Here is a 24,844-nt window from a genome sequence, read left to right on the forward strand (position 1 = left end):
TTTTAAAATTCCCAATGGATATGGGATCAGGATGAGTTACCTCAGGACAGTGGAAGTGAAGAAGGAGGGGACCCATACAGTTAGATATAAGTTACTGTCAAGAATCTAGTTTTGTTTTATGAGGTTGATTTGGAGAACATGTCATGAAATAAAGATATGTTTAATCCAATTAGTGTAGCTAAGATTTTTTTTAAAAGATCCCATGAACTGTATGACACTTCCTTTCATTCCAACTTGCATGTTAAGCACACTCTTCACCAACATCTATAGCAAATATAATTTGTATCAATTATTATAGTACCTCTTAAAATACCCGTGTTTCAAGTATAATGGTCTCGCCTCCTTATAAGAATGAAAACATTTTCTGTTATCTTTAGGATAACATTTCTATCTTATATATTCCTTCTCTGAAAAAGTACTGACAATACAGTTAAGTGTTAAGTACTTGTTAAGTGCTCATATTTAACTTATTCCTCAAATAACCAAGGGTAAAGCTATGATCCCAGTAGCCTATTTTCCTTTAAGAATATATTATTACCTCGAATTTAATGATTCCTAGTGGAAAGGAACTAACCTGTTAAAGACCAAAATCACCTGCCCACCTGTTATGGCTGAGGGAAGCACTGATGGGTGTAGGCACCACAGTCTGTAATCCTTCTCCTTCTATCTCAGTACCGACGAGGCAGATGAGCTGAAGATCTGGTAATCCAACACAATTTACTTCATGCCAACTTTTACCTGAAAGTGCATCATTGAATGGACAATAATTTATCAAAAATAAAAGGTAAAATTCTAAATTTCTACCTAATACTCCGCTGAGCAGACATCACCCATAATGTTATCTTCTCTTTACTTTTCTAGTATTTTCTGTTACCCAGTAATTCCCAATGTAAATGAAGAAATTACAAAACTGACAAAATTAACAGAAAATGCTTAAATGCCATATCCCAACCCAACTCCTCATCCCCCCACCATAGCCCCAACAACAAAACAATAAAACAAATAACTTACTCTCCATGAGGTCCAGGTAAACCAAGAATGCTATATAAACTTGGCTGGCATCTCCTATATCTAATTCCATCATTTCTAAATACTGGAAATCAAAATGTAATTGTCAGAGAAGGAAGAATCTCTTAATATTTTCATTTACCCAATCAACAACTACTCATTAAATATATATAAAAGGTAGAAGACTCTTCTAGGTACAGTGGGAATTAGAAAGCAATTAATACCTGATCCCCGTCTCTAAAAAAACTTGCAATTGTTAAGGTAAACACATGAACACTTGAAATTATTAGGCAAATGACAACCCATGACAGTGATTAAAAACCAGCATGTGAAATAAAAAACAAGAGACAACACGTCAGAGGAGCTCTACTCAGATGGCTTGGTTGGTGGATGTTTCGTGGCAGAGTGGGATACAGATTGCGCCCTGAAAGGCAGATACGATTTGAGTAAATAGTGAAGGCAGGGTAACAGTGTGAGTAATCACACATAGGTGGGAAGAGGCCACACGTATTCAAAGGCCTATAAAGAAATCTATCTGCCAGGAGTAGAGACATCTTCTAATAGGATTTCTGCTGTCGCATGTTAGTGAGAGCCACTATTTCCATGGTCTCTGTTTGCCTATGAAGAAAGTCCACTAAAATACTACTCCTGTCTTCTTTCAGACTTGCTGGTCAGCACTGGAGAACATTCTTCAGTGACTACCCCTGTAAGGGAAGCCTGAGGTTTTCCAGCTATCCCAATGACTCAGTGGGTAAGCAGGCCTAATGCAGAGGTGAGGCATTGGCAGACTGGCATGGGTACAGATCTGCGGTCATACTCCCACGAGCTTCATCATAAGTATGGGCAGGTGCAGGAGAACAGTGGTATTATTGACTGTCCTCCTCACACCTCAAATGTGTTTGAAAATGACACTAAAATTGGTAATTGGAAATCAGGTTACAAGGTCTTGATAGCCAAGCTAAAAGTTTGAATTTTATCCATAAAGAAACGCTGAGGATTTCTAACCATGAGAATAATACGAAATTAATGTTGCATACTATATATTTTACATATATAGTGCTTACTATATGTCAAGTGCTTTACAAATAGTAACTGATTTAATCCTGTAACAAACCTCTAAGGTAAATTCTTATCTCTATTTTACAGATGAGGAAACTGAGGAGCAATGAGATTTTAAAACTTCCAAAAGAAAAAACCAAACCCCCCCACCAAAAAAACCACAAAGCTGGTGACCTAACAGGGTCTCCAAACTCAAGCAGTCTACTCAAAGTCTCAGGTAGAACTCTCGGGTTCATGCTAGTAAACGGTGTTATGGTTCTTCTTTTTATGGCACCGAATAACATGTTCATGCTTGTTTTTCTCACCTTGACAGAGAGTAAGGGGATAGGGAAGGAGAATAAAATCAAGAAAGAGAACATGAAAAGGGATTAACTCTTCAGATTTACATCTTCGAAATTTTTCTTTTCTTGACTGTTTTTAGATAATGATCTATAAAAATACTGCTTCCCAGCAGAAGATTGCAATTGTACTCAAATAACTAGGCCCGTCTCTGAGATTCCGACAAAACCCGCATCTCCATTCATTGTCCATTCATTGCTTGGGACATGACTGGTCCAAGGCAGCAATTTGCCGAGCAGAAGCAAGCAAGGAACTACATATTCTTTGTTGCTTTACCAAAAAACAAAAACAAAAACAAACAAACAAAACACCCAAATATTGAGGAGTTCTGCTTTGGGGAAGAAACTTGACAAGAAATTAGAAAAATCACGAACTCGCCCTTAGCTAAATCACAACGCACACTCTGGACTCAAGGCCAAGGGCAAACACGGCTATGCCTAAACCTTGATGTTTTTAAGCTAACCAAGGCCCGCAAGCTGTTTTTTTGTTGTTGTTTTTGGGGGGTTTCTTTGTTTGGTTCGTTGGTTGCTTTTGTTTGGTTGGTTGGTTGGTTTTTTGTTTGTTTGTTTGTTTTTTGCTGTGGGTACTGCAGTTACTTGGTTACTGCGAGGATTAAATGAGGCCATCCCCAGAAGAGGCCCAACACAGCAAAACTCATAAACTGGTGGAGTGGTTCTTAACTAGCTCTGGAAAGGCTGGGTGGGTGTGTGTCCGGGGCTGGGGCTGGGGCTGGGGCTGGGGCGGGGCGGGGTGGGGTGGGGTGGAGGGCGGGTGTCAGAACAATAGTTCAACTCAGTTAAGCAAATAAAACCAAGACTGCTCGCCACGGGCACGGTGCACGCGGGTCCCCTTCTCGGAGGTTCGCGCGCAAACTCGGCGACCCGGCCCCGCAGGGAGGCGAGGGCCGAGGGTCCCTGTAGGGAAGGGGCCAGGGTCGGCGCCCGGCTTCTCTCGCGCCTTCTGACCTTTGGGTGGGTGCCCATCCAGGCGTCCTCCGGAGCCCATGGGTGGGCGCCGCCAACGCCGCCAACGCCACCAGGGCCCAGACCGCTGCAGCCGGGGGTGGGCTCGGAATCGTCGCGCTCCGCCATGCCGGGCAGGGGGACGAGCCGGTGGTGCACCGCGCCCCGCGCCCGGCCAGAAGCAGGGGCGCGCGCGTCCGGGTTCCGCTTCCCCGCTGCGCGCCGCCTACGGGCGGAGGGCCGCACACCGGGCGGGGGAAGTGAGATGAGCCCCGCCCCCTGGCAGGCGTAGCTGGAACCTGTGCTCAGGGGCTCGGGCTCCGCTCGGCGTGTATTCACACCTGGGCAGACGGCAGGGGGAAGAAAGTTCCAGAGTACACCCAGCCCAGAAGCCCTGAATTCTCCTTCCGTCGGTGCTGTTTGCAGCCACGTTGAGAAAGTGGGATATACTGAACGCCTCTGGGCCTTCGGCCTTGGCCCCAGGTCTCCGATGCCTGGGAGCAGGAAAAGCCTCGCTCCGTTCCCTGCCAGGTGAGTTTTAAAAGTGTGGAAGTCGATGAGATCTCTGTAGAAGAAAGTGGAAAGAAGAAAGACCGGACTGCCAAGAACCATGTTTTCCGGCGGGACCCGGGTTTCAGGAGCAAAGGAGCAGGAGTAAACACGACTTGATGAATGAGCGGTCAGGAGAGTGAGGTGCAGACCGTCGGGAGCAGGTGACCTGGAAACCAAGGATGGGGAGTTTCAGAGAGGCAGGGGAGGACATCTGAAGCATTTACAGTGGAATCCATAACCTCTACAGCTTACTCATAAGATCCAAGATATGATTCAAAATGTCAAGAAAATGAGTCCTTTTTTTTAGTTTGACCCTGAGATGAATACATATTGAAACTGACAGGTAAGGATTTTAAACTATTATAACTCTCCTCAATAAAGTAAAACAAAATGTTTTCAGTACATGAAAACCTCAGGAGACAAAAAGTCTCAAAAGAGAAAAAGAAAAAAAGAGCAAGTGGAAACTGTAAAAAATTAAAGATTCAGAAAAACAAACAAACAAACCTTCACTGGGTGGATTTAACAGCCTAATGGAAATTACAGAGGAAAAATTAAGTGAACTTGAAGGTAGAGTCATCATCCAAGATAAACAGAAAAATCATTTTAAAAAATGGACAGAACCTGCTGCACGACATTAAACAATTCGACATACATGTAAATCAGTTACCAGAAGGGGAAAAGAAAGACAATGGGGCAGGAAAAAAAAATTGAAAAAAAATAAAAAACTGCACCAAATCTGATGAAAGAGAAATTTGTGGTACAAAATGCTACATGAATAACAAGCAAAAGAGACATGGTGAAGTCCACACTAAGGTCAACTTGTTAAAAGCCACATGAAAAGTTTGAATGCATCAGAGCGCAAGACGAAGGAAGGGAGGGGGAGGAAGCATGGAGAGAAGGAGAAAGAAAGAAAAAAGAAAGCAGTGCCTTCCATTCAGGGAAAAGAAGTGCATCTATTCCTGATGTGAGGGAAAACCACACATGAAGATTCATAAAATTGCCCTAGAACGTATTTCATTTAAATGAAGCCATTAAACTGTATTTCCACAGAGCAGCAGCTAACCCCCAAAGAAGCAAATGACACTGAAATTGGCAGGCCCCCTGAAGCACTGAACAGCGACACTAATTCAAGTTATTAGAAGTAGGTAAATCTTTCAGACTCCTAAAGATCCCAGTCAGTTCCAATGATGGTATTTACGGAAGAATTAACAACATTTTGTTCCTAATATGAATAGAGGGGACATTTTATAAATCAGTAAGGAGATCCAGTAGAATTAGGTACTAGGTGAACAAGGCCAAACATCTGGGGAAGATTTTCAGCTTAAGCCTAAGGAAAAAAGGGAGTTAAGGAATCCAGAAGGATGCAGAAAGAACCATAGACTAAAAAAGCAACAGGCTAATGCTACCCTTCAGCAAATAAATGAAGTTCTATGCCTTAGAGAAAGCATGATACATTTTAGCATGATTCTGACTTTTAATGTCATTGTCTAGTATAAAGAGTTAAAGACTGAAAGTGGACAGTATTTCCATTTTAAACAACGAAACCATGAATAAAATTCTTGGCTATTGGGAACGTCTAAAACAGAGAACAAAGGATTTGGGAAAACTTAAAGTATAGACTCAAAATGAGTTTTGTGGCCATCTAGAATGAAATCCACCAGAGAACTGGTTAGAATTTCAGCTTCTCAGGGACTGAAGAATTTCTCTTTTTATAAATGCTTCAATAGTTCACTATTTTAGAGAAATAAAGTGGTTGGGGGGAAAAGCTAGATAAGTAACAACAAATAAAATTCTCCTTAAGTATACTGGATGTAATCAAATTCAGTGTAACCTGGCACTGGCTCTACTGATTGCCCATTTTGATATCTGAGCCAAACCATTTTGTTCCTATTTAAAAAAACCTGTAATGTCTAGGCAGAGACATTTTAATTCAACTAGAGTCTCAAGGGAAAAAATGAACTTTGAATTGTGCTGTGAGTTTCTGGTGTTTTAAAAAGAAAAAATGTTTTACAAAGCATCATATAAGACCATGATCTCAAGCTGAAAAACAGAGGTTAGCATTCTGCATCAGCTTGTAATACAATGGTTGTAAGAATGCTCATATATATTTTGTTCCTTCTTTTGCACTTAAAGCATACAATTTCCCATTTTCTGTATTTTGAGGAGAATATGTGAGATGTTTATACCTTTAGTAAAATATTTAGAATGTTATGATATTTTACCATGCATGTGTATGAGGAATATGAGGGACCTCTATTATATAAAAAGAATTTAGAATGATCTAAAATATTATCTCCAATTTCTCAAATTTAAGAGTACAATCTAAACTTACAAAATCAGGATACAGTATATTTATTTTAAAATACTGCTTCCATTTGGAAGCAAAACAACAACAAAAATAGGGTACCAAGGATAAAGAGGAGCAACACTTTACAGATTTTAAAAGTTATTGAAGATCATTAGAGAAGACCTAAATAAATGGACAGACATACTGTGCTTCTGGAGAGAAAGATTCAGTATCGTAAAGATGGTAAGTCCCCCCACACTGATCTATAAATTCTAGCAACTCTAATCACAGTCCCAACAGGGATTTCCCTAATACCTGATAAGCTGGTTCTGAAATATGGGCATAAAAGGACCAGTAATAATGAAGACGTTTCTGATGAACAAGCAGAGGGAACTTATTATAAAGGCCTATAATTGGGGCACCTGCGTGGCTCAGTGGGTTAAAGCCTCTGCCTTCGGCTCAGGTCATGGTCTCAGAGTCCTGGGATGGAGCCTCCCATGGAGGGCCCCGCCCCCCCCCCCCCCCCCCCCCCGCATTGGGCTCCCTGCTCAGCAGGAAGCCTGCTTCCTCCTCTCTCTCTCCCTGCCTCTCTGCCTACTTGTGATCTCTGTCTGTCAAATAAATAAATAAATAAAATCTTTTTAAAAAGGCCTATATATGGTGAGTGCTATGAAATGTGGGCGATTCACAGACCTGTACCCCTGGGGATAAAAATACATTATATGTTTATAAAAAAATTTAAAAATTCATAAAAAAAATTTTTAAAAGGCCTATAATTAAGAGTATGTGATATTGGTACAGATATGTGATGGATAAACCAATGGAACCAAATATGGAGTCGTACAAATATGGATAGAGTAACGTTGTAGATGCTGGGAAGAGTTGAAACAACTATATATACATATATACACACACACACACACACTTATATATATAGTTATATTATATATACCTATATATGTAGTTATATTATATATATAATTATATTCCTAATTGCACTATAAACAAAATAGATTCCAGATATCTTAAAGGTTTAACATGAAAAACAAATAAGTAAAGATTTTAGGAGAAAATGTAAAAGAACTTTTATGATCCCCAAGATAGAAAAGGATTTCCTAAGTAAAACACAAAAAATGCCTACTATATGAAAAAGGTTTGCTACATTTGACTATATTTCAATTAAGAATTTCTGACACAAAGATCGTGTGGGGAAAAGAAGCCATCGACTTGGAAAAGGCATCTGTGATACATAATTGAAAGAAAGGATTCACATCTAGAATATATAAAGAACTCCTAAAAATCAATAAAGAAATGAAACAAAACACTATAAAAAACGGGAATAAATTTTTAAAAGGACATAAATGGTTAGCAAACATGAATTGGTACTCAACCACATTGGTAGAAGGAGAAAATGTAAATTGAGTCGAGAGGATATGATAAAATACCCATGAGATTGGTAACAAAAGCCAAATAGGCCGAAAAGTAGAGCAAAGGAAAGATGCACAAATCCTATGATTTGCGGATCCTATGCCCTCATACATAGCCTAGAGTTGTATATTTTCAAATGGAGGGCCAGGATCCTTAGAGGTTGTGAAATAAAATGAGTGACTTGGGCCCAGTTTTTAAAAATGAATTATTTAAAATAGAAAGTACCAGTATGCATAGCATATAATTAGAATAACTGTTAGTAAGTATTGCTTTAGGAACACTTTGTCTCAGTTATATATTTGTACTATCCCATGATCTCAAGTGGATTTCTCCCTGAAGGTTATGGTGAAAAAAATATCTTCTGTGAACCAGGAGACATGTACAAGAATATTTACGGAAGTATTGGTTGGAATAGAAACAACTAGGACAACCCAAATATTTATCAACAGAATAGATACATCTATTATTGTATAATCATATAACATACTACTATTTGAAAATAATGAACCCTAGCTTCCGTCAACAACTTGGATGAATCTCAAAAACCCTAATGTACAGTCAAAAATATTAGTCACAGAATAATATATAAAATATGATTTAATTTATATAAAATTCAAATACAACTTGTACATAGATGTTCACAGCAACATTATTCATGACAGCCCAAAAGTAGAAACAACCCAAAGGTCCATTATTTGATGAATGTATAAACAAAAGGTTGTTTGTCCATACAATGGAATATCACTCAGCAACTTCAAGGAGTGAAGTACTGATATGTTTGTTACAACATGGATGGGCCTTCAAAACATCATGCTAAGGGATAGGAGACAGTCACAAAGGGCTGCGTGTTGTATAATCCCATTTATATGAAATGTCTGGAATAGGCAAATCTATAGGGACAGAGTAGATTAGCTGTTCCCTACGGTTAGGGTTAGCTGTTCCTGGGGCTAGGAAATGGGGATTGACTGCTAATAAATATGAGATTGCTGTTTGGGGTGATGAAAATGTTCTAAAATTGATTATGGTGATGTTGCATAACTCTGTAAATACACCAAAAGCCATTGGATTGCATACTTTCAGTAGGCAAATTGTATAGCAATTAGAAAAAAAATTCAAAAGTAGGCAACACTACTACATATTTCGGAAGTGTATTAGCAGGAGTTATCTGGAGGAACAGAATCAGTAGGCTGTGTGTGTGCATGTACATACACACACAGACACACACACAGACTCAGAGAGAGCTTCTATCAAGGAGCTGGCTTATGCAGTTGGGGGGGCTGGCAAATGCAAAATTCGTAGGGCAGACTGGCAGGCTTGATACCCAGGAAATAGTTGATGCTGCAGTCTTGAGCTCAAAGGCAGCCTGGAGGCTGAGTTCTTTCCTTCTTAGAGGACCTCAATCTTTTCTTGTGAGGCCTTCAACTGATCAGATGAGGGCCACCGCACTATGAAAGGTAATCTGTTTTACTCAAAGTTTACTGATTTAATTATTAGTTGCATCAAGAAAATACCTCACAGACACATCTAGATTTGTTTCACCTACTACTGGGTAACTTAGCCTAGCCAAGCTGACTCATAAAATTTACCATTACTGGAAGTAAAGCTCTAAATAAAATTAAGAAACTGATTAATACAAAATTCAGGCTAGTGCTTGTCTCTGGGGAGTAGAGCAGAATTTTGTGACAGGAAGGGATACCCAGAGGGTGTCAAAGTTGATGGTTCATGTTCTATTTCTCAAGATGGGTGCTGGGTATGTGGACTTTTGATTTTGTTGGTAGTATATGAATATATAATATAGTAAATAGATTATGTATTCCATGTCTATTAAATATTTTATTTTAGGCTTTGTCTAAGAATTAGATTAAAAGTGATAATAAATTGGTCATTTCTGTATATAAAGTACTTAAACAGCTGCAGACATGCAGTCTTAATTAATATTTGGCTTTGTAAATGTGAAAAGGTACCAAAAGCAATTCCCAGTAAAAAAAAAAATCACATCTCTGTCTCTAGATATGTATTCACATTTGCTGTCAACATGAGTGTTGAATTTCACTAGCAGGAATGAGAACAAACCTATAATTAAAATACCCAAATTAAAAATGCCATATTAAAATTATCCCAAAACATTCAACAGTGGTTGTGGTGGGGTAGTGGATTTGTGATAGTTTTTTTTTTCTTTTTCCACCTTCAACATATTTTTTATCTTGTTAGTGAAATAGATTTCAATAAATCATTGAATTTGGATCCACTGGCATAGAAGGACTAAATCTACCCTACACGTTCATGTTAAAATATATCTGCTGACATACTTAGCTTGTTTTAAATGTCCCTCCCTATTTCCTTCCATCCCTAACTCTGTTCCTGCCACCTCCCTCTCCCTTCACTTCTAATTCCTTCTTTCCCTCCTTCCCTTCCTTCCTTCTTTATTGCCCTATTTAAAACATCCACCACAATATCGAATGGAACTGCTGAGTTAGGACATTCTTGTCTTGTTCTTGATCTTACGAGGAAAACTTTTATTCTTTCACCATTAAATATATCGTTAGGTGTAGGGTATTGTGCATTGCCTTTATCAGGTTGAGTGAGCTCAATATGAGACTGCACATTGGATTTTGTAAAATTCTTTTGAGTGATTTTTTAAATGTCAAACGAACTTTGTGCTAAGATCTATTCTATTGGCAACTTTCAAGTGTATGATGCGGTGTTCTTAACTATAGTCATCGTGTTGTACATTACATCTCCAGAACTGATTCCTTTTATAAACAGATGGTTGTACCCTTTGGCCACCTTCACCCATTCTCCCATCCCCCAATCCTGGCAACCACCATTCTACTCTCTGTCTCTGTGAGTTTGGCTTTTTTGGATTCCATATATAACCGTATAAGAGAGTTCTCAGATTTATTTTCCTTAGCATAATAGCCTCAAAGTTCACATGTTGTCACAAATGAAGGGATTTCCTTCTTTTTATAAATGTATATTTCATGTATACACACACACACACACACACACACACACACACACACACACTCTCAGGCCACATTTTCTTTATCCATTTACCCACCAGCAGACACTTATTTTTTCGTGTCATGGCTACTACAGATAATGCTGCAGTGAACATGGGGGTGCAGATATGTTTTTGAGACTATCGCTTCATTTACTTCACATCTAAAAGCAGAAGTTGAATCATTAGATTTAATCACATGATCTATTTTTAATGTTTTGAGAAAACCCCATACTGTTTTCCATAATGGTTACCTCAATTTGCATTCCCACCAACAGTGTACAGATTGCTTACTTTTCTCCACATCCTTGACAGCATTTGTTACCTATTGTCTTTTCGATCATAGTCCTTCTAATAGGTGTGAGGTGATAGTCATTGTGGTTTTGATTTGCATTTCCCTGATGATTTCCTTGATGATGCTGAGCACCTTTTCATGCACCTATCAGCCATTTGTATATCTTCTTTGGGAAAATATCTATTCAGGTCTTTGCCCATTTGAAAATAGGATTATTGGCGTGCTATTAAGTTGCACGATTTCCTTGTATATTTTGGGTATTAACCGCCTTATCAGATACATGGTTTGGAAACATTTTCTCCATTCCATAGCTTGTCTTTTCATCTTGTTGACAGAGGCATTTTAGTTTAAGGTAGTCCTATTTGTTTATTTTTCCTTTTGTTGCTTGTGCCTTTGGTATCATTTTGAAAAAAAAAAATCATTACCAAGACCAATGTTAAGGAGCTTTCTCCTGTATTTTCTTGTAGGAATTATGTAGTTCCAGTTCTTATGTTTAGGTCTTTTTTTTTTTTAATTTATTTATTTGTTAGAGAGAGAGAGAGCACAGGCAGATAGAGTGGTAGGCAGAGGCAGAGGGAGAAGCAGGCTCCCCGCCAAGCAAGGAGCCCCATGTGGGACTTGATCCCAGGACGCTGGGATCATGACCTGAGCTGAAGACAGCCGCTTAACCAACTGAGCCACCCAGACGTCCCTATGTTTAGGTCTTTAACCTGTTTCAAGTTAATTTTTCAAGTGGTGTAAAGGTCCAGTTTCATTCCTTTGTGTGCAAATATCTAGTTTTCCCAGTACCATTTACTGAAGAGATGATCTTTTTCCATTGTGCATTCCTGGCTCCCTTGTCAAACACTAGTTGAGCATATATAAATGGGTTTATTCCTGGGCTCTCAATTCTGTTCTATTTGTCTGTGTGTCCCCTTTTATGCCAGTATCTTACTGTTTTAACTATTATAGCTTTGTGAGATAGTTTGAAATTAGGAAGCATGATGCCTCCTTCTTTGTTCTTTCTCAAGATTATTTTGGTTATTCAGGGTCTTTTGTTGTTCCATATGAATTTTAGGACTTTTTTCTTTAAAATTGCCACTGGAATCTTGAAAGGAATAGCATGGAATCTATAGATGGCTTTGATTAGTATGGACATTTTAACACTAGTAAAGTCTTCCAATCCATAAACAGAGGATATACTTCCACTTATTTTTGTCATCTTCAATTTCTTTCATCAATAGTTTTCAATGTACAGGTCTTTCACGTCCTTCATTAAATTTATTCCTAAATATTTTATTGTTTTTGATGCCACTGAAAATTGGATTTTTTTTTCAGGTAGTTTGTTGTTAGTGTATATACCCAACTTATTTTTGCATATTGATTTTGTATCTTGTAATTTTACTGAATTCATTAGTTAGCCCAATGGGTAACAGAGTTTTGCAAAGTTTATATATTCTGCTGTGGAATCTGCTTCCGCACCAAGCTTTGTCTGCAGACTAATTAAATCTACACTACATTTCACACATATAAACTATTGTTTCCATATTATATGCCTGTTCTTATGATTAATAAAATACATATTCACAGAATGTGAAATGTGTATTTTACAAATCTCCACCATCAGGGAAAATGTCATTTTCTTTGCCAGGCCATAAATGGTTAACAGGTTCTTTTTGTAATCAGCAAGGAGAACATTCAGAAAACTGGATACACCCTGCAAGACTAGGCTCTAGGAATGCCAGCAAGTGTCCATCAATCCCATCTCATCCCGGGGAAAGGGCACACTAACAGTCCCTGTGGCCTATATGCAGGATAGCAACGGCAGTTTCCGAAGGAGGATGGAGGAGAAGGAAATGTGCGTAGGTCACTCTATATAAAAGTTTAAATGTCAGAGAAGAGGTTAGACCAAGAGACATAGATTTGCATGGTGCAATTATGCTGGGAGACCATATGGTGCTAGAAGAGTAGCACATTGCGAAGGGGCACCTGGTAACAGGGTGCAAACACAGGTAGAAACAGGTCCAGGAAGATGAGAACTGAAAAGAGGTCACTGAATCTTGCAAAATTCTGAGGTCATCTGTGGCTTTGCCGGAACAGTCTCTGTAAAGAGGCAGGAGAGGTGGGAGATGAAGAAGTGGATAAAGCAAGTGTAGACCCCTTTTTGAAGGAGCTTGGCCAAGACTGAGGGGATTGCTAGGAGACACAGGATTAAAAGAACATTTTCCTCCCCCCCCCCCCCCACCAAGGATAGGAGAGGACTAAGTTTTTATCTTGAGGGGGAAGAGCTGGTAGAGAGGGGCCACTTGCAGATTTGGTAGAGAGTAAAGATAAATGATGGAGCAAAGCCAAGTCATGGATGAGAACGGAGGGGATGGGGTCAACAGCTCTGTTAGGAACAGGAGCCTGCAGGTAGGGATATTAGTGACAGGCCATTGAGGGAGCTCAACAAAGGAGGTGAAAGTCTTATGAGGAGCTGAGGGGATGGGAGGAGAGCGATGAAGCCTTCTAACAGTTGCAAAGGAGGGACACAAAAGAAGTAAAAATCTGTGGGACAGGGCTGAGGGTGAATTGGGGTTGGAGGTCAGGGATGTGCAGTGGTACCAACCCATCCTGCACATAGATAGATCAAAAGCTACACAATTCCATAAAGAAGGAACTCCAGATTTCATTCCTCACTTTCCTATGTTATGTTCAAAGAGCAGATATCCCGTGGCGGTGTATCCTAGTAATGACATTTTATGTGCTAATTGTGTTCTTCCTTCACCCCTTCCTCTCTCTTTCCTTATTTCTCTCTCTCCTACTCCAACAGGTATGAATCTTCCCTGCATTTGTTACTCTTTGGGTCACTGAGGAAAAAGAAAATCATTTAGGTGAAACTCGGCTTTTATGCCATCCTGTGAGGAAGCGCAGGACCCTAGGGGGGAAAGGGGGATGGATGGGGGTTCTTAAGGCGCCTTAAGGGGCTTCCTTTTAATTATGAAGGATTCAGTCTGACTCTCAAATTCTCCAAGTCTGCAAGCTTGGTGTAATGGGGTTCTGCTCAGTCAAGGATGAACTTCAAGAGGAATTGAGTGAGTGTATAGGGAAATGCAAACACTCTGCCTTTGTGGAAGTTAAAAAAAAAAAATGTTTACCATAGTAATGGACACCTGGGTGACTTTCCATTTTAGAACTCTACCCGTCTAGTCAATAGGTGCATTATGCAAAACTGGATACATTGCATCACTGTGAAGGACTTTAGACTGCGGTTTGCAAAAGCAGAATAAATTTTCTCGGAGTTGCACCGTTATGTACACACACACACACACACACACACACCGCTCATTGGCAGAGACGGCCACACCTCGCGGCTCCGGGGGAAGCCACAGACCTCAGCTGTACGAGCTGAGCCTGGACTAGAGGAACTTTCCGCGGGACTCGGGACGGACAGCCCCCCACACGCGGCTGTCGGCGAGCCGGAGCCCCAGGCGTGCGCGGCGGCCGCAGGTCCTCGGAGCGCCCCCGCTGCAGGGCCTGGCGGGTGCGGCGGCGGCTGGAGGCTCCCGGGCTGCAGGGCCCGGTGCCAGCGTGCGCGCGCCAGCCGACCCGGCAGCCGCGTCCCCCGTCCAGCCCTCGCAGCCGGCCTCCGCGCCCTCGGGCCGCCAGTCTACCGCCGCCCGCCGCGGCCGCGAACATGGCTGCGCGCCGCGCCGCCACCCTCGCCTGCTCGCTGCTGCTCCTGTCCGCCGCTCTGCTCCGCCGCGGCTGCCGGGCGCGCTTCGCCGCGGAGCCCGACTCGGAGCACGACGAAGAGGAGCCGGAGGTTTTCCCCGAGTCGCCGGTGCAGAGACCCACGGTGCTAGTGGCCATCCTCGCCCGCAACGCGGCGCACGCGCTGCCTCACTTCCTCGGCTGCCTGGAGCGGCTGGACTACCCCAAGAGCAGGATGGCCATCTGGTGAGCGCGCCGGGCTGCGGCCGCCCGGCCCGGGACCGTGGGGCACGCGGGGAGCGCGGGGCGCACTCCCCCGGACGCCCCGCGCCGCTCCCGGGCGGATGCGAGCCGGCGGTCGCGTTGGGGAAGGACGCGCGGGGCTGCGTGCGCCGGGGGTGCGGGTGGGGATGGCCCGCCGGGCCCGAGCTCCTGGGCGTGTGGGGAGGGGGGCGGTGTTGTGGGTCCGGGAGGCCTCGTCCCTTTCCCCGACAAGGGCTTGTGGGGACCGCGCAAGAGGGCTGGCGGCGCCGCCTTCCAACTCGCGAGGTTTCCTTTTTCCCGCCTCATACCCCTAGCCCTGGAGTGAGGGAATAGGGGTGCCCACCGCCGCCTGGTCGTCCGGACGCGGCGGGAAGCCTCACTGTGGCTGGCAGGGGGGCTCCGGAGCGGCTGGATGGCGACCAGTGTGAGCCGCCCTGGCTTCCCGGGGTCCGGCTCCTGCTCTCCCACCTCAGAGGCCAGAATAGTGGCTCCTGGTTCTCCCGGGAGAGGGGGCGGCGGTCGGGGTGGAGAGGAGGTGTGGACTCCGAGTCTGAGGTTAGATGGGTCTCACGGTGTCTTCTCAACCGCGCCACCACGGCGGGCCCTGTCGCCGCCGCGTGCTTCAGACTGTGCGCGCCCTGGGCACCCTCCTGGGGCTCATTCCTCGCCGCAGATGCAAAGCACGCGGGGTGCCCAGGGGGGACGGAGCTGCCTTCGAGAAGGCAGACAGCCAAGTTTTGTCGCCCCGGGATAGAGCCCAGCGCCCGGTACTATGTTTGTTGCGGGGAGGGCTGGGACAGCGGTGCGAGTGGCTGCCTGCACCGACTTCTAGAACTTGGTCTGGTCTCGCACCTTTAGAAAGGCGGGTATCAGAGGGCGAGACGTGGGTAGTCAGGGGGCCCCGCCGAAAGGCCTGTGTTGGAGGAGGTGGACGCTGGCCGCGGGGATAGGCAGCCGGGAACGCGGACAAGAGAGCTCTGGTCCTCCGAGGAAGACAGAGCCCTGCTCGCTCCGGAGCAGTTTCTATGTTGCGTTGATAAAGGCCCCCGTCCTCACACAAGACACATCCTTAGAGCTGCGGTTGAGCAGAAAGAGAAGGGAGGACGGTAGGGGAGTAGCCGGAATTGGCAGCCTGACCGTACCTGGTGGGAGAGGTGCGGAGGTGAGAGCGCAAACACGAGATATAGAGCCGCTCTGTGCTATACACTGCTTTACTATGACCCTGTTATGCGTGACTGTTGCCACGGAGAAGGGCACGGGATGTGGAAAGGGAGAACGGGGGTGCAGCCAGGTTTTAAACCAGAAGGAAGAAGGATTTTTTTTAACCACTTCAATACCAAAGAAAATTTCGCAAATGTCAGTTCTTAGATGCTCTCTTCAGCAGAGATGTTATCCAATATGGTCTTGGTCTTTATGCATTGTTTGGTTTGAAAGAACATTGTTCCCTTTTAAGTTACTCTAGGAAGTTCGTGAAGGCTGCGGCAGGTACGAGGCACAGTTGCTACCTGATGTACAGACACCCTCTATTCTATCATAGGGTGAAGTTTTAAAAGAGACACTAGGATTCCTATTTTACAGATGAAGCAACTGTGACTTCCATCAGTTCAAGAACTCCCTTAAAGTCACAGAATTAATAAATGGTAAGACTGGAATTGGAACCCAAGTTTGCCTCTGAAGTCCGCCCTACAAAAATAGTGGTGGCAACATGATACAAACAAAATTAATGTAAACCTATAGGCTACAGATTAGGAGGCAAGCTGTTCGTCACTCGCTTGATATATGGCTTTGGGTCAGTTATTTGGGGCCCGTAGACATCAGTTTCCTCATCAGTAGAATGAAGGAATTGGAAGAAATGATTACCAAAATTCTTCCCAGCTCTTGAATTCCATAGATTTTGTGATATGATCAGAATCAACTAACAATGATTCTGTATCCTAAGTTCTCTGGATGTTCAATATTTTGTGGATATGGACGTTCTTTTCAGATGGTTAGTATTCCAATTCTCCATTGACTTTTGGGATCTATTTTCCCTTAACCTTGTTCATAGTCCATGTAATTGTGCCTTGTCCGTTATGGCCAGAGTTGCAAAGTTAAGGAAAAAACAAAGTTTGAACAGGCCTTGAGCCACCATTGCATTAGTCACTAAAGACTCTTCTTTGAGTTCTGGTTTAGAAACCTTATATCATTTATTAGGTAATAATAACCAAAAGGGCCATTTAAACCTAGTCCTCTATAGCTCTCAAAGCACTTTCATTAACTGCGTCATCTCATTTGATCCTTACTACCACACTGTAAAGAAATAAACTTATCTGCATGTTATAGAAGAGGACACTGTACCTGAAATAACTGACTTAAGATTACACTTATTTACTAATTTCACAAATACTTAATAAGAAGAACTCACGTTTATTCTTTTTTTAAAGATTTTATTTATTTATTTAACAGACAGAGATCACAAGTAGGCAGAGAGACAGGCAGAGAGAGTGGGGGAAGCAGGCTCCCCGCTAAGCAGAGAGCCCAATGCAGGGCTCGATCCCAGGACCCTGAGACCATGACCTGAAGGCAGAAGCTTTAACCCACTGAGCCAGCCAGGTGCCCCTAGAAGAGCTCATATTTATTCCAAGCATTTATTCTGAGCATTTACATCCACTGTTAGGTATGTACTGTGATTATACCCTTTTACAGACGAGAAAACTGAGGCACAGAGAGGTTATGCAAGCACACACTCCTAATGACCAGCTTTTGTGAGATCAGGGCACTATGCCAGGTTCCAGCTGAAAAAAAGTTGAGTAAGGTGTGGCTTCTCACAGACAAATATGGCTCTTTTTACTGGGCAGTGTAAGGTGATCTGAATGGCATTCATAGGGTTTAAGGGAGTGACAAAGGACTTCTAGATCAGATTGGAGCAGTTATGTGTTCATGGAAGCCTTCTTGAGGAGAGCCCACCCTTAGTTGGAAGCCAGTTTAGCAAGACAAATAGGAATTCACTAAAACCTGGAAAGTATGGAGGGTTCTAGAAAGAAGGAACAGTGAGGGGAAAATAAAAAAGACACTGGGACATTAACCAGAGTTTCCCGCAGGAGCAATAAAGCAGGAGGCAGGTTTCCTGAGTGCAAATCTCCAATTCACTGCATTGTACCACCGTAGCTGCTAACTCCGAGACTGGCATTAGGCGAGTATTTGGCTGTGGAGGTTATGGGACATTACCCTCCAGGAGGAAGCGATAACTCAATTTAGGATGCTATAGCTTTGAGGAGCTTCTGTGAGTTACTTCCTTTCAGTCTCTTGGTCTCAAGCTCTACTCAATATTCTGAGATGCCGGACTGAGTATCCACTCTGCAAAGCCAGCATACACTAACGTCAAAGATGATCAATGTCAAAAATGGCTTTAGCTACCCAGAACTTTATACAACAGAACCAGGTGGCATATAGTGCCTGGGCTGCCAACTTCCATTTAGTCTTATCGCCAAAGCTCTGTGCACACTCATCCTTCTCATTCATCTGCTTACCACTGACACTGGCCAGAGGAACATCCGTTAAGACTTCTTTCCTGTAGGAGTCAGAGGTATGGCTCATTGAGCACATTCAGACTTCCCATTGCTGTATTTTTTTTTCCCCACTGAAAGTTATGGAACATATTTGCCATCAGTATCAATAAATTGCCCTGAAAAATATTACTGTCAGAGACTGAGTACAGTTATCTCAGTTAGCATTAAGTTTATTTAGATTAGATTGAATTAAGGAAAGTTTGTGTTTTAGAGGCACTTTGTACCAGGCAAAGGGAAAACCTGTCACATTTACCACTGTGATCTCAAAACCCCCATCGAGTGAAGAGTTCTCCTTCAAATACCATAATGGTGATAAGGAACTAAGATGTTCCTTGTGTCCTAATTAAAACCTGCGCCGCGTTGATGGGACTCACAGCTGTGCCGAGAGCGACCCGTTGGGCCTGTGGCGCATGCTCTGCGGTGGGTGTACTTTACTTCAGTGGAGCCATGAACGGTGGCCTTAGCAACAGAGGGAAGGCTGACCTCATCCCCCTTCCCAAACCTGTGATTAAGGCGAGGAGTGCCAAGTTGCCATGATAATGAAAAATGGAGCAGGGCACAAGGAAAAACATTTGACCCAAAAGACACATTCAGTTTGTCTCTTGGAGCCTATGGTTGCCTGTGGGAAGACAGTGGGGACTCAGTCTGTGCCATCATAATGCAGTAAGTGCCATGTAATGATAGAACCATCTGAGCATTTCATTTGGTGGAGGTTTGAAAAGTAGCATACTACATTGGGAACCATTGTACGGCTTTCTAAATCAAGAGACGGTTTTCTGCTGACATCGACGTAAACATTGGTGGGCTTCTGCTTGTTCTGGGGTGCCGAGCCCCACATTTTGCACATGACTTTGTTGCTGTAGTGTTTGGGAGATTACCTTGGATTATTCTTCACTTCTTGGTGCTCAACCAGTAGCATTTTGGGGAATGTTTAATGAGACACACTAAAGTAGGTGTGTTTACAAAATGTTTCAGACTACTACCAGTCATAGTTTCCAGCACCAGCAAGAATAATGTTACATTTTATCATTACAGTCTTGGCATTCAGTGCTTATGTTATGCCTATGAATAGAAGTTTCAGCTCCTGGGTGAAAAATTAGATGAAACTTTGGTCCCCTTCTCTCCATTAGTCTGTTTTCCTCACTTTTCCACATTCTTTTTCTCCTCCTCCTCCTCCTCCTCCTCCTCCTCCTCCTCCTCCTCCTCCGCCTCCGCCTCCTCCTCCTCCTCCTCCTCCTGCTCCTCCTCCTGCTTTTTTCCCCCCAGCCTGGTGGTTTAGTAGTATCAAGGAGGGAGTATCCAAGTTTACAGTCAGCTATGCTAGGGTTTGAATCTCCCGTGTGATTGCGGGCACATTGGCAGACCTCTAACCAAGCCTAGCTTCTTCATCTGGAAATGACCAATAATAACACCTACCTCCAAGAGTTTTTTTTTTTTTAACAAGTTTTTAAACAAATGAAATAATGCATAGACTATGTCTTTCATGTAAATGCTACTAGATAGACAAGAGTTGCTATTTCGAGCCATCTTTTCCTTTTGGTCCCATCTCCTTTCTGTTTCCAAATGAAGATTTTCAAAACAATGTATATTCACAAGGCAGTCTCTTTCCAACAAAACAAAGTATTAGCAGAATGAAAACTAACGTTCATTTACTAATGAAACCTAAACACTCTGATAAGATAACTAAATTTAACCCTGACAACAACCCTAGGCGAGAGGTGTTATGACTCTTCTCACTTTACACAGAAGACAGCGGAGACACAGGGAATTTAAATAACTTGCGTGAGGTCACAAGGCTAGTGCATGGTAGAGCAAGGATGTGACCCAAGCAGCTCATGTCCCAGACTGAGTACAGATGGTCTGTTTAAGATCAAGAAAGGACCAATTAGTGCTAGTTTTTGCTTCAGTTGACCCAACTTAGGAAGAAGATAAGAGTGCCAGTGTTTCTTCCAAACAAGAATGGCCCCTTCTGCTTGAATGACACAATGGATTCAGTGGTTCCCTTCCGCTGTCTTGATAATTTCGTCACTTAGCTTAGCCACTTTCTAGTTACCAAACTCGGCTTTATATTGGTGGATTTCATAGGTACAGAGTCAGACTAAATATATGAATTGTACATAATTATTATGCAGATCACTTGCTATGATCACAATTGATAGCAAAAGAAGGAAATTTATCAAGTGTTGTTAGTGGCAAATGAATATGGCAGCACTATTCATATGCATGGTGGCTACAGCATCTTGGGTGCATAGTGGTAAAACAGTTACAGTTTTTCAGCCTTTTTAATTAGTGGTCTCATTAAACTGTATAAAAAAGGGGGGGGCACCTGGGTGGCTCAGTGGATTAAAGCCTCTGCCTTCAGCTCAGGTCATGGTCCCAGGGTCCTGGGATCGAGCCCCGCATCAGGCTCCCTGCTCAGTGGGGAGCCTGCCTCCTCCTCTCTCTCTCTCTGCCTGCCTCTCTGCCTACTTGTAATCTGTCTATCAAACAAATAAATAATTTAAAAAAAAAAAGTTGACCTTTAAACTTAACCTTCTTCCAAATGGCTGGAGAAAACTATCCATCATCTCCCCACCCTTCAATTTCAAAACATGACTGAGCTTCAGAATTGTGTATTTCCTTTGGGTAAAAACTGAAATGATTGATAAAAGGATGCCTAAATTCCCCTGGTTCTATTTTATTAATTGATGTCCATGGATGAGGAACCCAAAACGTAGGACAATTGAAAGATTTTTCCCCCTAGTATATTATACAGTGAATAAGTCTTGGAATGAGATAACAGAATTCTAGATTTTAAACCCAGTGTGACTGTTTTAATGTTGATTTTTTAAAAAGATTTTATTTATTTATTTATTTATTTATTTTGAGGCTGGAGAGTGGCAGAGGGAGAGGAAAGAGAGAATTTCAAGGAGACTCCACTCTGAGCATGGAGTCTGACGCAGGGCTTGATCTCATGACCCTGAGATTGTGACCTGAGCTGAAATCAAGCGTCAGTGCTTAACCAACCGAGGCACGCAGGCACCCCTGGATTACTTTATAACAAATATAACTCATGGTTTAAAGGCATATGCCAGTTATTCAAGCAGGGTTTGGTTTTTACAGATTTGTCTTCAGCAACTTTTTCTAGGTGATTCTACCACTGAGCTTCTTTGTGGCTCCAGGTGCATAAACAGTCTTCTCCCTTGACTGTCTCTCGTGGTCAAAGGAATGAGCGATGGAAGCTTTGTAACCAGGGAGGCTGCCGGCTGTGCCCCGGCCCTTTTTCCAACACTTAAGTGTACACATGGGTAGTATCAGTGTGTGGCACTGTCTTCCCGAAAAACATTAATTAGGGGCACCTACGTAGTGCCTTTAGTTAAGGGTCTGACTCTTGGTTTTGGCTCAGGTCATGATCCTCAGGGTCATGGGATTGAGCCCTGAATGGGGCTCTGTGATCACTGTGGAGTCTGCTTAAGACTCTCTCTCTCCCTCTCCTTCTGCCCCTCTCCCCCCACTCTCTCACTCTCTCTGTCTCAAATAAATAATATTTAGAGAAATTGATTAGCCTGTAATATGGTTGTTTGTCCTGTTCCGCAGTTACCATATTCTGAAGACGGGTCACTCTATGTGTTTAAATCATAGCTATTATTCATCAAGAATTATGAAATGTGTCTGTTGTGCATGTCCTGACATCTTTATTCTCAAAGGAGTTATTTGTTCATTTAACTGCACTTACACTGTGGACACATCAAAAATTGCTGATTTTAAAAATTCTGAAATCCCTTAGGGATTTCATAGATTTATTTAATAGTAATTTAGTTACAAGAACTTTCCTGATTTTTTTCTCTTTTCAACTGAAATAGTAATATCCTCCCATAATAAAGATTCAAACAGGCTGAATAGAAACATGATAAAAAGTAAATCTACCTTCTACTTTATGCCACCTGCCAGAGACAACTAACATTAACAGCTCCTTGTACATTCTCCTAGAAGGTTTCTGTGCATGTACATATGTTCTTTTAATGTCAACCCAAATGAGTGTTTTATATATCCTGTTCTGCCTAACTGTGACGATTTAAAATCTCTGTCTCTAATCCCAGCTTTTTAAAACTCTGCCAGCCCACCTCTGCCCATGCCCTGGGTGGCTCAGTAAAAGCCAGTTTAACACAACACCCGTTCCAGGTACTTACTAACACTTCCTACGTTACACTCATCCTGTTCTCTTGTCCTTGTGTCTCTGGGCCCTAGAAAATCTGGTCCTGAGCCCATTTAAAAACAAAAAAACTTTTTTTTTTTAAACAAAGTATAATAGACATCCCCAAAGTGCTTATATCCTAAATGTCTAGTTGGATAACTTTGCACAAACTGAACAAGCCTGTGGAACCAGCACCTGCCTCTCCAGGCGTGCATTTGTACACAGCAGTGAGTCGCCTGTCCCCTGACCTTTGCCCAGGCAGTCACATCCCCATCAGGCTCATCCTCTGTGCAGTAATATTACCCACCACTGCCTGGCTCTTTGACATGGCTTGCCTGGCCCTTGTAGAAATTTGGGTGGGGACCGTTGCTCAGATCCTCGGGAGCCCTAAGACTCGACCCTTCTAGAACGAGCAGGCTTGGCAAGCTGCCAGCGAATGACCTAGTGGTAAAAGATCATGTTACTTTTCCCTCAGCTCTCCTTTCCTCTGGTAGAAAAAACTGTGTGTTAGTGTTCATAAAAGGAAAAAAAGAATCCCATTATAGGTAATAATTGAAAAGCCATGCAGAATATAAATAGAGTGGCTGTAATTAATTCACTGGAACATGCTGCCTTTCAGGTCCGTGAAAATGCAGCGTTTGTGGTTGGTGACATTAGCCAAGCTTCTTGCATGAATTAAACCTTAGCTCTGTCTGGAGGGCATTTCTTTTCCTCTCTAGGAGCACATACAGTAATCTTTTCAGACTTAGACTTCCAATAATAACTTCATGACATCCTGCCAGGGCTGAACTTACGACTTCGCAACACATCTCATTTAACCAAGACAACAATTGCTATTATATTTTGGTTGTTTGTCAAATTCATCAAGCTGAGGGCTGTCCCTGACTTGTTGGTTTAGCCGATGCGATTTCTTCCTCTGCAAACATAATGAAAAATAACCCCTTCCACCCCCCGCCCCAGCATTTCTGCTTAATGATTCAAGACCCCTGAGAAGATGTACATTTTGGAAATATAAATAATAATATAAGTAATGATCCTGGGCTGCATATGCCCTAAGAATATGGTGGGGGAGGGGGAATGAGTGTGGGGTGGGGTTTGATGTTAAAGCATTCTCATGAGGACCTGGGTTAAATGATAACACACTGGCTGCTTTGGAAGCATTCTTTACCCTCTAGGTTGAATTACTTTAATGTCTGTTGAAGGACATGTCAGGCTTGTCAGTGGCAACGTCCACCACTTTGGCTGTTGCCGTGGTCTCACTGTTTCTGCCCCAACCCCCGCTTCCTGCCTCCCCAAAATGATGGTATTAAGAAGTGGGGCCTTTGGGAGCTGCGTAAGTCTTATGGGAGGAGCTCTCATGAATGGGATTAGTGCCCTTGGGGCAAGAGGCTCCAGACAGTTTCTTTACCTCTTCTACTATGTGAGGACCCAGAGAAAAGACTGCATCCTGAAACGGGGTCTTCGCCAGGAACCTAAGCATGCTGGTATCCTGGTCTTGGACTTCCGGCTCCCAGAGCTTTGAAAAACCTACTGTTCATAAGCCACCCAGTCTGTGGTATGTTCTTATGGTAGCCTAAGTCTTTACAGACGACAACAGTGGTCAAGTCCAAGAAAACCACGAAGGTAGCTAAAAGTGCCTACATTTTAGACAACAGGGAAATAGGACGCTTCTTTCCATTCCCCATTCTTTCGAAAAGTGATTGTATATATTTTGGAGGGGAGGAGGGGAGTGGGCGATGGCAAGCTTCCTATTCTCGTAGGACTCGAGAGGATTCTGAGAAAGGGGATATAATGAATGTACATCGTTTGGCATTTTTTTCCCCTAACAAGTCATGTTAAGTGAGAGATTGCTGCTTTTCGGGGTCTTGGGAAAGGCAAAATTTCCTGGGGACTAAGACTGGAACTGAAATTTCTGGGATACCTGTGAGAAATGTGGTTGTGGACTTTTGCAGCTGCAGCGTTCCTAACACGGAGTCCCTTGCTGGACCACTGAACTGCTTTTCAGTTTCTTGGTTTCCAGCCAGCCCCATAATCTGTTCAAGCTCCACACACCACAGTGATTATGGCTGAGATCCGCCAAGATAGGGGAAAGTTACTGCCAAGTGGAATCAGGATATTTCATGTCATCACCACACCACTGAACAGTAAGCTTAATGCAGCCCCCACATTACTGCATTCCCTCTGCTGGAAGCACGGGTGGGGGTGGGGGGTGGGAGAGCATTCAGACCGTCAGACCGTGTCTGGGGTTTCAGATG

At 42.9% G+C, this 24,844-nt stretch overlaps 2 protein-coding genes across 2 annotated transcripts in view; one reads left to right on the forward strand and one right to left on the reverse strand.

Moving 5' to 3' along the window:
- TSEN15 (tRNA splicing endonuclease subunit 15) overlaps nt 1-3,553 on the reverse strand; it is a 34,087-nt gene extending 30,534 nt beyond the window's left edge. The window contains exons 1-3 of the mRNA XM_080823993.1: nt 3,372-3,553; nt 1,012-1,093; nt 603-738 (exon numbers count right to left, since the gene is read on the reverse strand). Of these exons, the coding sequence (XP_080680119.1) occupies nt 603-738; nt 1,012-1,093; nt 3,372-3,497 (344 nt within the window). The 5' untranslated portion in view covers nt 3,498-3,553. The remainder of the gene's footprint in view (nt 1-602; nt 739-1,011; nt 1,094-3,371) is intronic.
- A 10,727-nt stretch (nt 3,554-14,280) lies between these two features.
- Nucleotides 14,281-24,844, forward strand: part of COLGALT2 (collagen beta(1-O)galactosyltransferase 2) — a 99,258-nt gene continuing 88,694 nt past the window's right edge. The window contains exon 1 of the mRNA XM_080824928.1: nt 14,281-14,849. Within this exon, the coding sequence (XP_080681054.1) occupies nt 14,587-14,849 (263 nt within the window). The 5' untranslated portion in view covers nt 14,281-14,586. The remainder of the gene's footprint in view (nt 14,850-24,844) is intronic.

This window comes from Martes martes, assembly GCF_963455335.1.
Source record: "Martes martes genome assembly, chromosome: 15".
Classification (NCBI taxonomy): Eukaryota; Metazoa; Chordata; class Mammalia; order Carnivora; family Mustelidae; genus Martes; species Martes martes.